Source organism: Triturus cristatus, chromosome 11 (genome assembly GCF_964204655.1).
Source record: "Triturus cristatus chromosome 11, aTriCri1.1, whole genome shotgun sequence".
Classification (NCBI taxonomy): domain Eukaryota; kingdom Metazoa; phylum Chordata; class Amphibia; order Caudata; family Salamandridae; genus Triturus; species Triturus cristatus.
Window position 1 is genome coordinate 209,142,049 of NC_140594.1, and position 13,977 is coordinate 209,156,025.

General features: G+C 46.5%; 1 protein-coding gene across 3 annotated transcripts in view; it reads left to right on the forward strand.

The window, feature by feature from the left end:
* The first annotated feature begins 1,999 nt into the window (after window positions 1-1,999).
* ACACB (acetyl-CoA carboxylase beta) overlaps window positions 2,000-13,977 on the forward strand; it is a 2,187,049-nt gene continuing 2,175,071 nt past the window's right edge. Inside the window, exon 1 of one of the 3 annotated variants that reach the window (XM_085633342.1) lies at window positions 2,000-2,154. In XM_085633342.1, the coding sequence (XP_085489468.1) occupies window positions 2,147-2,154 (8 nt within the window). In that variant the 5' untranslated portion in view covers window positions 2,000-2,146. The remainder of the gene's footprint in view (window positions 2,155-13,977) is intronic. The other 2 variants (XM_085633341.1, XM_085633344.1) reach the window with 2 other exon arrangements.

Consider the following 13,977-nt stretch of genomic DNA (forward strand, 5'->3'; position numbering starts at 1 on the left):
CTGCCTGTCATGAAGGAAATGCACAAGAAAGAAACTTACGTTTAAGCCTGGGCAAAGCACTACGCTACGCTCGCGTAGTTTGCGCTACTTCGCACTACGCGAATTGCACGTAGCACAGTGCGAACACGCGTAGCGTAGTGTTGCGTAGTGCAGCGGTCATTTTTTGCTTGCTTGCGGTTCTCAACGTCAAGTTGGCGACCGCGAGCAAGCAAAATGACATCCCGGCGAGACTTTTTCCTTGTTCGCGATCAGCAACATCAAGTTGGCGATCGCGAGCATGGAAAATAAACCTCCTGGCGAGATTCCCAACGCGAGGAGGTCAGGTTTCTCATTGCGAGTGGTCGCGTATGCTCGCGACTGCTCGCAATGAGAAACTACCAGTTCGCGTTGAGAAAGCTGCCGCTGGAGTAAAAATCTACTCGAGCAGCAGAAAACTACAGCTCGCACTGTGCAAGATACCATTTTCAATGATTGCACAGTGCCGGTTGCTTGTCTGCACTGTGCAATCATTGAAAACGACATCTGGCACAGTGCGAACAAGGTACTACGCAGTTCGCGAAGTGCTACGCGTAGCTCGCGTAGTGCGAAGTGGACTTTGCGTAGCTTCGCGAAGTGCTACTTCGCGAACTACGCCCAGGTACCTTGCAAGTGTACTTCCTTTCAATGACCATAGTCCTTAAGGGGTATAAACCTGATCCTTTTCCCTCTAGAGCATATGCAAGGATTCCCCTATCTGGAAGCTGGAAGCAAGATGGCAGCGCAGGCCCATACTGCTTTACGTGCGGTGGGCCCGTGAGTCGCACAGAGCTCCAGAGGAAATCTGCTCAGGCAGTCGGAGGCCCAAGGCTGCAGCATGGCCATGCGACCTGGAGTGAGTCTTTAGGCTGCGGCGTGGAGGGACACAGCGGCAACATCGGCCATGGCTGGGTGCTGGAGCTTCCCCAGAGGGCTTGCTACAGTGCAGTGGGTGCACATAACGCTCGTATAACATTTGAAAGGGGGGCTGAACCCTAGCCCTTGAGCGGGTCAAGACCGGTGGAGGACTGTGGTCCTCTCGGAGGCCTGACCACTCTGCTGGGACCATCTCGGGGCAAGATGTCTACTTCCTGGCTTGATGCCCACCCCACCCCCACGAGCAGCGCCAGATTTACCTGCAGACTACCACCCGCCGCCTTCGCCCACCACCACCCTGCCTTGTACTCCTACGGCCAGCACCAACTCTTGGATTCCTCCAGGCCCAAGAACACCGCCCGTGAGTGCACCTGCACCCTGATGGACTGGTTGAACGAGCACGGCAAAAACCACCAACAATGGCGAGAAGATTTTCTGTAAATATGTAATATATGTTTGTCCAACCCTAATCGCTTCAACTTTCCTTAAAACGTAATCTCGAGTGAAGTTGCAATTTGTAACTTCAACCACAAGTATCTGTAGAAAACAAATGTACGTATGCACTACCATTCTTATATGAGTTTAGAGTTTACATGTTTCGTATCTTTTATGCAATTCATGTACTCTGAAGTCCTTTATGTAATGTACCTTTCTATTGTAAAGCAATCTGACACCTTCGGGTAAATTTCACGCTATATAAAAACGCATAAATGAATAAATATCTGTCAAGCAGCCCAACTAGGCAAGTAACACGTTTAAAACGTAGCGGCCATCTTGGAATGGGATACGTACGATTTTTTCTCATTTTATTGTACTATGCCAATGTTTTTTAAATTGATGCATGTAGTTTTCCATTGCGAAACTTTTAAGATATTTTTATAAAAATGAAAACAATGTTTGAATTAACAACAATATATTTTTACAAAGGCCTTTAAAAATGATGGGGTAGGGATTAGAGTTATTTTTCATGTGCCGGATCTATTCCACTTCCTGACTGTAGATTTGTAAATGGCGACTGTTTTACAATACGGCTATTGTTGAATCTATAACGTTCCGTAATATGGAAATCGAAAATGGAACACTAAAGTGCTGCGTCTCCACAGCAACTGGCCGAGGGTTCTTTTCTGCGTCGAAGGGCGGACGCGGCCATGAGGTTGTACAAGGACAGTGGTGGATGGAGGAGCTACAATAGAAAGCGGCGCCCCTAGCGGTAGCAGGGTTACGCTGAGGTCGGAGTTATAGGGCCTTCAGCGCCATGGGCAGGTAAGAAATACTAGGAGCAGCCTACGAGGGCTATTTTGGGAAGTATATAACGCGCAAGAAAGTTATGACATGTCTTCCGTTTTGGCAAAAAACTAAAACCATCAGAGGGGAAAGCTGGCGTACCTGTCTGCATTTTCGAGAAGTAAGTTAGGCTTATATTTAGACAGCGCTGCGAACCTTCTGTCAGGGTCGCAATGGTACTTTGAGTTGGTCTCTACCGTTTCTAATAAACTCTGGCCCTTTAAGGAGTTTATCTAGGCTCTAATTTATTCTACTAATTTAAATCATGACGATTCTCCTCATAGATTTAAGATCCCAATTATGACTTTCATACTATCCACATCACTCCATGAGAGCCCTACCTGGGATCTTAAAGAATACGAGTAGAGTTATTATCATAATTTAATTTAGTAGAAGGCACTGGGAGTTGGGCCTGTTGTTGACATTTTTGATACCTTTCAAAGTATTGTCAACCTCAAATATTTGTCAGAGCTGGATATATTTTGAAGACTATTTTACAAGAAGGTCTTCACTAGGAATTCCTTTGCAAATTGAAAGAAATGGTGCACTCTGAAAACGCACCAGCGGACTGTGTGTGACACCAACTACCTTAAGAAAAAAATAGGAATTTAAACAACTGACTATTGCTTTTTTTTTTTAAAGGGAGAGGTAAGAGCCATTTTTCAGACTGCAACGTCAGTCCAGAAACATGGGAGACTGATATCTTGTTAGGACCCTGAGATCAGATAGTCACATTATTAGAAGAAGCTGGCACGAACTGTCACATCGGGACATCTAAAATTTACGTGAGTGCTGGAAAATGACTATATTGAGGAGCAGTTAACCTTAGGCTGTAATGTTAGGCAAGCGCCTGACTTCAGAAACGTACATCCTTATAGGCAGTCCTGCCAAGTATCACGCATCAGACGTGACTCTAACGCATTTCAGTGTGGTGATCCGCATCACCGCACTGAAATGCATTGTCACGCATTTGCATAGTGTCTGAGCATCACCGAAGCACTGCCCAAAACGGTAACATTATGGAGTGTGGCAGCTAGCACTGCAGCGCTGGCTGCTCCTGCCGGCTTGGTGCTGTAGCTGCTGAGCTAGGCTGACTGCTGCTAGGCAGCTACAATGTGTGAAAATTATGTCCCTGGGCGTCTCTCAGCTCTCGCACGTTAGTGCGCAAAGGCTACTAACATAGGGTGACCAGACGTCCCGGTTTTCCCCGGACGGTCCCCGTTTTTGGAGAAGTGTCCCCGTGTCCCGACACTTCTCTCAAAGTGAGTCAAATGTCCCCGTTTTAGAACAGTGTCCGGGTTAAACACAGAAATTTCCCGGTTTTTTACTGTTCCAGTTGCGCGCATGCTCTGTTTTCCCTGCGTGTGACATCACTGTGGTGAGCGCCAGAGGCGCAACTAGAGCCAAATTTCGGGGGGGGGGGGGACTAAGCTAAAATTTCGGGGGGGGGGGGCTGAATCTTAAAACAGTAGGCAGAGTGGCGCTGATTTTGGGGGTGGGGGGGCTGAATCTAGGCAGAGTGGAGCTGCAGGGGCTCTTAGAACGGGTGAAACAACAGCGAGGCCTCATTAACATGCAAATGGTCTTTTTAAAGACCTGTGAAGTGCTCTGGCACGTCTTTGTGTCTGCCCGGGAAGCGGTCTCATCCCGGGCTGCCACACACGACGGGGGGGGGGCGGGCTGAAGCCCTTTGAGTTCAATGGGTGTTGCGCGCCTGGTGAGCGCTGTAGCAGGAAGGGAAATCCTTTGAAGAGAGACATTTTCTCTCGGGATTTCCCTTCTCTTTGTTCACGCAGCGCAACCTACGTCATCATGACGTGGCAGCCATCGGTCATTGCCTCCATCAGTCTGGCCTGACACCTTATCAAGAGAACACCTTCAGCCCTGCAGTGATCTTTGTTGCTCAAAAAGTTTGGTGCATGCCCGCCATGTTTCTGATGACCGCGCTCCAAACATATTTGTTTATTCGAAACAAACTTCTAAAGTGGAAGATTATTCTAAACAATACAAAAATGCCCCCACACCCTGAGTGTTTTATATCTTGGTGTTGGGTATGATTATTTGTTTTTCTGTTTGTGACCACCAGATTCTATTGGGCAGTGATGGACGGAAAGAAGGGCACATCATATTGTTCACTCGAAATAATTGAGACCGTCTGATGCCTTTACTCTAACTGCCCATACTCTGCTGGGCGGTCGAAGTGAAATTTCCGTGAGCAGAGCCTGAAGGGGCAATGCCGTTGGAGCGCAGGCAGCCTGCCCTAATCAAAATAGAGTGGGCAAGCAGAGGGTTTTGCAGACAAGGTAGTCAATCAAGTTTCTGATGAAGTACCCTAACCGCAGGACTCTGAATTAGGCCCCTCATGATCTTCCAAGATGTATAATTGCAAGTCTGATGACAATCTCTGTCATTATGTAGCCCACATGAGGTATGACAAAAACTAATATGAATCTTGAAACAATTTTGTTACCATTCCAGGATCTACAGCAGGAATTTGACTTGCCAAGGGGGGACTATCTTCTCCACTCGGCTTTGGTGTCCGGGATTCGGAAGCATTGGAAGATGGGGCTAGCGGAACCCCCGACGTCCTTGGGATGTCAGTACGTCGTAATGGCGGCGGGCACGTTTAAGGCCATTACTTGCCTCTATGGGCGATTGTCCACGGAGGGGCTCGCACCCTTGGCCGCCTTGCGGGACAAGTGGGAGGGGGATCTGGGGAGGCCTGTTCCAGAGACGGCGTGGGCGCAGCTGCTGCGGCGAGCCTGGAAGGGTACGCGCAACGCTAGGTTTCAACTGGTTCAATTTTACACTCTCCACAGAGCCTACCTGACTCCGGCGAAGATCACGCGGTATTTCGGACGCCCTCCATCGATGTGTCCTCGGTGCCCTTCGGAGGGGGCTGACTTCGGCCATATGTTCTGGTCCTGTCCGGGTCTGGGCTCTTACTGGGCAGATGTGGTGGCGTGTTTGAATCAAGTGACTGAACGTGAGCTGGCAGTGGACATGGGAACTTGCCTTTTACTTTGGTTTCCGCACACCCCCCGTACAAAAATTACGAGCAAATTTTGTGATTTGGGGCTGATAATGGCCAAAAGGGAGCTTACCATGCATTGGAAGGCCAGGGCAGGGCCGAGCTTCCGGAGATGGAAAGCGAGCTTCTTGGTTTGGGCGGGGACTGAGGGGGCGCTTCGTCTCCAACTGGCTAGGCGTGCTTCTAATGACAAGGCGCTCGATGCTGCTAGGGTGTGGGGTACCTTGGTGGAGGAGCTTTGTTCCCCGGGGGAGCAGGAGGAGGAAGGTGGGGACGCTGTGGGGAGCGCCACGGGGACCCCTGGGGCCGCTGGGGAGTCTGTTTAGGTCAAGGCCACTGGAATACATCCCGCGCGCACTCTGCATTTGTGCAATATATTAAGATGTGCCGAGTGGGCGAGTCCCAGGAGTGGTGTGTGCGTGAGTGGCGGTATGTAGCCTTTGGGCCTTTTGAGAGCACCGCAGGGGTTCCTTGTCTAATTTGGAGTGCAGCCTTCTTGTTCCTTGGGGTGCTCTATATTTCACAGGGGAGGGGTCTGCTGCGGGCACACTGACAAGGGGGGGTGGGGGTAGAGTGGGGGCGGGGTGGGGGAGTTAGGGAAGAAAGTGATGCGGACTTACCTTTTTCTGTACTGTCCTCAATGGCCTGGCCCGCGTTGGGGAGGCTATTGTATGTAATGCTACATTCATGCTATGATGGTTGGGGGAAAAATCAATAAAAAATATTTTAAAAAAAAATGAATCTTGAAACAATTTAAATTCAACAAAGAATTGTTTTGAAATAATATTGAACTCTGCTAAAGTTACTAAAATAGACTCGTAAAGAGAATTCCTCTTGCTAAAGGTGTAAAGCTCCCCTAGATAATCTTTTCCACATCATTTTTGAATGTCAAGTGTCTGATGTACCTTAAAAATTGTCTCTTAACCATCTCTTAACCTAAAGAATCCTTGCAACTTTTCATACACATGTGCTTTATTATTACAGTTTAATATTATTCATTCTACCATTTTAGACGGCTGAAACTGTTTTATTAGTGTAAAGTATTATTTGTCAATTAGAGTTTATAAGTCATTAAAGGCAATATATCCCCTCTCACACACTTATTGCATGCCTCATATTTATGTAATGGTGTTGGACAAGAGTTAGGCTGGTGCCAGAGGGACGACTGGCCAGGGGTGCATTGCTCTTCGGTTAGACTGTCTCTAGACAAGTATTACTGCTGTAGAACTTTACATGTTTATTGTGGACCCGAAAACATCCTGCACGCACCTTTGAGAAAGTGATCGTAATAAAGTCTGACTAGCTCTGCTAGAGGAGACCTGGGTGAAAGATATATTGTAATACAGGGTGGTCACCAACTATAGCAAATGTTGAGGCAAAGTCTGTTTCAATGGAATTAATGGTTACTGCCGGTAAAAGACCTCTGATTTGTCGTCTGTAATGCTTCATCTTGGTCTTATGGAGGGAGCTGTCCTTGTAGTCCTTTTTCTATGTCTATGACAGCTGTCAAATAGTCCTACTTTTATATCGATGGTTACTGCAAACCTTGGTCCTACTTCTATGTCTATGACCTGTCCCCGTTTTCTGTTTTGAGAATCTGGTCACCCTATACTAACACCACAGCCAGGGGGCTGCAATGAGATAAAGCCATACCATGTGCCACCGGGTGACGTCACCTCCTGCTGCGCCTGCCGGGCGGGGAGCTTATTTTGGAACCATGGGTGTAGGAAGTGTGGGGGACATATCCCTCCCCCTCAGATTTTCTAGTGGGGGGGGACACGGGGGAAAAGGGTGGGGGGGACGAGGGGACGAAATAACTTCCCCTCTCTCTTCTATTGGTTGCAGGGCCATTGACACGTAAAATCACAAGTGCTTTGACGTGCCAATGGCCCTGCACTTGACCTGTGACTTTCCCTTTTGTGTGCTGCAAAGCTCCAGGAATGATTTCACACCTCGTTTTCACTACCCCGGCTGCCTGCAGGCTGCACTTCAGGACAAAGGGCGAGAGGTAGTTTGTTTATTGCTGTCTGCATTCTGCCCTTCCCCAGCCCCGACCTGACCGTATTCACACTGCCTGCGCAATTCAGTCACTCAAAAGCTACTATTTTGCTTAAATGTTTATTTTAAGCAGTTGAAACTCACCCTGGAACATGAGAACAAATTAGCATTAGTCGTAGTCTAAGCACGCATCTTAGGTTACATTGTGACAGATGTGTTAGTCTGTCCTAATACTTACATAAATAATTGAAATGCCACTATTTTGTCCTATTTATTTTATAGCGCTACTCAACCCCATCCAGGATGTCGGAGCGCTTTACATCACTCATACACATTATACTTTGACTACAAAATGTGTGTGTAAATCCTTTTACAGGATGTGTTACATAAGATAGTGAGGGTTACAAGGTGTAGGAGTCACATGTGCTTTACGTCATAGGTTATGGTGCTATATTCGAAAGATTACAATGTATGAAACGCAAGCACTTAAAGGATCTCTTTGTTAAATGCAGTAACGCACTTACCCAGCTACATAAAAGAAAAATCTGTCATGTGTGTGTCACATGATGTGCTTTGTGGGACACATCTTAACCCTCTATGCTACTCTGATTAAAAACTGGGACTAGACAAAATCCTTGTCTCTCCAGCAAGTGCATTAACCTCCAGAATTATCTTACCATTATTTCCTCAGATTTACTGGATACATAAAGATCTCTGCAGCAGGTCCCTTAGCCCCATAAGATATTTTAAAATGCAGACTTTGCAACCAATTAAGCAGAACAGATTTACTGCCACATTTCTCCTTGTTGTTGATTCCCTTCTGGCAGAGTTTGAATTAATAAATTGATTTTGCGCCGGTGTTGCATCACTTTTTTGACCCAGCTCAGACGCAAAATCTTATTTGTTAAATACTGTAATGCGCTCACATGTACTCATGATAGACCTGCTTAACGTATGTGAGGTCATTGACTCTGATGTCATTTTTTGTGATATCACTTCCTGCGAGGTCACGTGCGATGTCACACATTGTGATGTCACTTACGATGACACACAAGAATCCTTCAAAATAATCAGGCTAGTAGCACAAACATACACTGGTCTCTGGGGAGACCAAACCATAAACTAAGAAAGTGGAATGCAAACTACAAAGGAGAACGGAACTTGGATCAGAGGACTCAGAGTTGCCAGGGACACAAGGAACCACCCAATGTAAGTACCCAGGAACCCTACGGTGGCTGGGTGCAAAGTGCAAACACAGCTGTGTGCCTAATGGAAGTTAATGGAGACGTCACAGTTGCAATTTTAAAGAAGAAGGACCCTTCCCAGAGGACCCCGGAGAGACTAATGTCCACTATATACCTTAAAATGGCTGACCACACTTACAAAAACTGGAAAATCGTCTCTGGGATTTGTATTGGTTTTCTGCTCATCCTCACACTTGTAACCAAGCACCCTGCCTACCATAGGGGTGACTTAAGTGAAGTGACCTCAGATATAGAGAAACGTATATCTGTCATGAGAGGTGCAAGCAAAATCTCACATAGGCTGTAATGGCAGGCATGTAGCTGGAGTTTAAGTGGCCTCTCATAGGTGGCACATGCTGCAGCCCACGGGAGACCCCTGGTGTACCCATACCCTGAGTACCTTAGTACCATACACTAGCAACCTACAAGGGTACACCAGTAGCCAATTGTGAATTTACCAAAGTACTTACCAGAGCCATTTAGAGGAGAGAGCACAGTCAAGAGATGACCAACTCTTCTCCCGGGAAGTCAACTGCTACTGGTTGATCATGGCCCTCTGCATTAAGCTATGGCAATACTGCACCTACCCCTATCTCAGAAGCATCTGTCTGGACAATGAATGGTTTGGAGTGGGACCCACTAACATTCCCTGCTTCCTCAGCAGCAGCTTGCTGTCTGAGTTGTTCAAAAGAGGGGCAGGCCTTCTGCTCCAGAATCAAGGCTTCCCTGGAAGGACACTTGCCCCAGTAGCTCTGCCTTGTCAGGGCTAAGCAAGCTCCTCTGTGACAAGGTTCTGAGATCCATCCCCCTCATGAGGCTGATTCTCACTGGGAGACTTAGAGGAGGATACATCTTTACCCTTCCTGCTCCTTCTCTTGGGAGCAGGCTGGTCCGTTATTTTCAAGATCCAGGGCTCCCCTAGTGCCTAATGTCTTGGCCTGAGCTCAAGTGACAGCAAACACACAGACTGAAGTTCTCATAAATTCTGCATCAGTTAATTACTCCCCGTCAGACCAGGCTGACGTTTCCCAATCTTTGCCCAGTAGGCAATCCACAGGTAGGTCTGAGGATACCACAACTCTCTTTGGGCCAGTTACCCTTTCCCAGATGAGATTAACAACTACCATGGAATGATCTGTCCTGCCCATTGATGAGAGGCTGTTGTCTGTATTTGCCCAAGTTAGTGGGACTTATAATAAGGGTGGCAAGCTCAGTGCCACCATCACAGACTAAAACAGTCTTAGTGGGTGTTCTGAGTAGGACAGAACCCACTTCAGTACCCAAGGTTAACTCAGCTAAACTCTTTGGGGCACTACTACTATCAGTGCTATTACTAGGGGCACTAGAAGGTTTAGGAGTAGTAGTAGCCGTATTGGTGCTAGACTTAAAGCAATTGGCATCCTTTGCCCTATGGCCTTTTTCCTTACACAAATAGCACCAAGGCTTTGTGTTAGAGGAGGAAGAGGAATGGGTACTACCCCCAGAGGAAGATTTTTGGGGACCTTTAGAAGTCTCTTTTTTTCTTTAGATTTCTCCCCACCTTTCGCCTGGGCATTAGAAGCACCTTGCCTCTTCTGACCAAGACCACCATGAGACTTTTGTTTCACCCTGGTATGGACCCACGTGTCTGCCATCTTTCCCAATTCATGGGTAGAGGTCAGATCCGAGTCCACCAGGTACTGGTGCAGGTGCTGATTTTAAAAAGACACAGAGATGATGGACGGAATGCAGAGCAAATCAAACATTCACCCCCAGTCAATAGATCTGAGTTAAATCCATCATTCATTTGCTCACCATGCCACCCCAGTTTAGACCCAGCCATATGATAATTAGCATTGACTCTGTGCCTCATGAGACCAGCCCAGCCCAAACTGCCAAGCTAGTCTTCCCTGGACTGGAAACAAGCATCCTGGGACCGGTTTTGGGGCATCACCCCTCATCAGCCAGGCTTGCTTGAATCCAGTAACACAGCTAGCAGGTGCTGATTTTGACAGTTATTAAGGATAAGCTCCATGACAAGTAAATTGTTGTACAGTCCCTCATTATCATGCACATTACTTCCCTGAAGCAGCCTTCCAGAGCCTTAATAGCACTATCTACAAAATCTACCAAGTCTTGAGTGAGTACCTTCTATGTGTCCCTAAACTTAACCCTGTATTGCTCAGTGGTTAACCCAAACCCATCTATGAGGGTAGTCTTCAAGACTTTGTAATTGTCTGCATATTCTTCATTTACAATCAAGAGTTTCTCCCTACCTTTGTTAGCAAATGAGAAGCACAGGATAGCTGCCCACTGCCCTTGAGGAACCTTCTGAACCTTAAATGCCCTCTCTAAATCAGTAATCCACTTATGGATGTCATCACCCTCCTGGTAAGGAGGGGCTATCCTGCTCAAGTTCTCAGTGTCAAAGGACTGTTCCCTAACTCTAGGTTCACTAGTGCTGCCACCATGGGATTCTAATCCCAAATTCTTCCTAGCCCTCTGGACTTCTAGGGTTTCCTTATCTTGGGCTAACTGTTCCTTCTTGAATCTGAGCAGGTAGTATTCCCTTTCTAAAGAATCTTCGCTCTTGCTATAGATGGAGGTCCATATTAAAGTGGCAGGGGAAGTAGAATTAACTGAGGAGGACCTGGGCCTCCCCTGACCTCTTTGTACCCTCCCAGGAGGAATAAAGGGATCCCTCTTTGTCAATAGAACTATTCCCTGAGGGACTAGAGTTCTCCAGTAAGGGGTCTTCAGACTCCTCCTGGGCATGCTCAGAAGCAGAGTCATGTGTGTTGGACACCTTTGGGTCATCTTCTGGAGTATCACCACATGTATCCCGTTATCCAAGTTATCCTGACCATCTGACCTTTTTTCTTGGTAGCAATAACTATTCCCCAAAGATTACTTCACTGTTAATACGCAACTCTCCAAATGTCATTTGTAAATAAATCATCATAGTCTTGAGCAAGGCCTCCACACCTTCAATCATTGTTTCAATTAAATGCTGATTTTTTTGGCTCGAATAATCCTAGCACGAGGCATGTTTGCTAGTTTTGAGCATTTTTATAGTTTTTGTGAGCCTCCCATATAACAAAGTTTTTATGCTTCAATGCATCCCACGCACTACTCATTTGTAACCTTCCACCCACTGTATTCATTTGTAAGCTTCACACACAAGCACTATGTTTCTGGTTTTCATCACTAACAACTCATACCTGAGCTTGGCCACACACCTCATCCTGCATCTCTCACTATACCTAACTTCTGTGAGCATCTCATATGTGTCTCATCTCAAACTGCACATTTTGTTTACATTGGTAAGCATCTTCCACACAAACACAGTACATCTCATTTTTTGAGCATCCCACACAAGGCTAATTATCTCATGGGTCTTCTTATATTTTTGTGCAAGATAATGTGGTTTGAGTGCACTCTACACTCATATCATCCATCTGCAATAAAGCTTCTCATAGATTAGACAACAAAAGTTTTGTTATTGTGTTGTATATTTTGCAATGCATTATGGTTTTCTCCACCCTCCAGCCTCAGGAATGCAGGCGATAAACTTCCACTGTTTGAGAAACCATTCTCGCTCTCCTTCTTGTCCCCTGCTAAACCAGAGTTTTCCAAAAGGGATCCGACGGAATTCAATACTCAAATAGACACACAGAATCCTATACAATACTATTAGACCTGACAGCCCTAGGGTGGTCTTCCCCCAAACGTTTTGCCTGATTACCTCCTTTTTCTGCTGATTATTTTTGTTGGCCTTAGGACTCTGAGTAATTTATCACTGCTGACCAGTTCTATATTGCATGTTCGTCTCCCCTAAACATGGTAACATTGGTGTATACACAACTGGCAAATTGTATTTACTTGTAAGTACATTGTACAGTGGTATACCATATACCCAGGGCCTGTAAATTAAATGCTACTAGTGGGTCTGGAGCACTGATTGTGCCACGCACACAAATAGCTCTTTAAACATGTCTCAGGTCTGCTACTGAAGAGCCTGTGTGTGCAGGTTTACTGCCACGTCGACTTGGTATTAAAAACTCCTTGCCAAGCCTTAAGCTTCTCTTTTATTACACATACATCACTCCTAAGGTACGCCCTTGGTAGCCCATAGGGCAGTGTGCTATGTTACTAAACGGTAGGACATGTACTTTTAGGTTTTGCATGTTTGTGTAGTGAAAAACACCTACATTAACTTTTCACTACTGTGAGGCATACTCCTCTCATAGATTAACATTGGGAATTCCTAAATACTTTATTTTAAGCTGTAATTCCTGGTTAGAAAGGAGTAGCTGTGCCATGTTTACATCTTTGGAATTGCAATGATAAATCCTCTTTACTGGTGCGGTTGGATTTCATATTACTATTTTAGATATGCTACTTTTACAAAGTGGACATTTCTCTGCTCTTACAGCTGTGTGTGCTTGTAGCTTGTCTCCAATACACTCCAATATTAATCCAATTGCATTTTGAGGTTTAGGAATGTCGCAAAGAGCATTCAGTTTATTCTTCCTTTTTTGCTTCCCATCTTTTTTTGCTTGGTGCACGAAAATATAAGATTCAAAAACATGTTTTTCACATTTGCTCTAATTACTTTGTGAATGTAAATAACAATTAAAGCATACTTGCAAACTGTGACTACCTGCCTTCCTTTATCAAATGTTTCACTACAAAACTATGCTAGTGTATTAGTTTAACGGTGCGTTTGGCTCTCAGACAATGGGCGATTTATATAGGGTCACTGGAAAGTCCGAAAAGTTTGTCCTTGTCCCCCCCAGAAATTGAGTGTCTCCTACGCCCCTGTTTGGAACAACTGTCCGGCTCCTGCCTCCTGCGGCACGTGCCGGCGAGCGCCTTACAGTCCCTCTCTATGGACTGCACTGATGATGGGTATGGCAGCTCACGCTCGCAACATTGACTGCCGCGCATTGTGTGATCCCGCGACAGACCCGACCCCACCGACCTTCTTGTTAACTTGCATTTCAGTTATGGCAACATTATAATTATGGCAGAGCTTGCGGCTGCTCGCACGCCGGTGGCAGCCGCAACTGAACCCAACCGCACCACACAATTGCAGGTGTGTGCGCAGCTGATGATCACGGCTGAGATGAATCAAGATTGCAGGGGGAGACAAACTGGTCGGCAAATGTCCGCACGTACAAGATTGCAGCCACAGTGGGCCCGCCAATTGCCTTGCGCCAGTCCTCTAGCCACAGCCCGCCCTAACAGCCCCCAGCACCACCATCCACGTGTGTATAGGGCAGGGAGGATGTTAGGCCTCATCTGACCTCCTGCCTCCAGTCATGTGTGGGCTCTTTGTAATCCAATCCCTTGCCAGTGGCGGCACACTGACTTAGGAGAGCCAGTCTGCCTTCAGCTCACACAAATCATCTTTCAAGCAGTGGCCACTGCAGTTACAGTGACTTCACTGGAGCCTGGTAGCAACGCTAGAAAACAGCCTGCTGCAATGTAGCATGACACTCAAGGACAGCACACAAACTATGCCTCTCGGTGCACTGCAGAACGTGA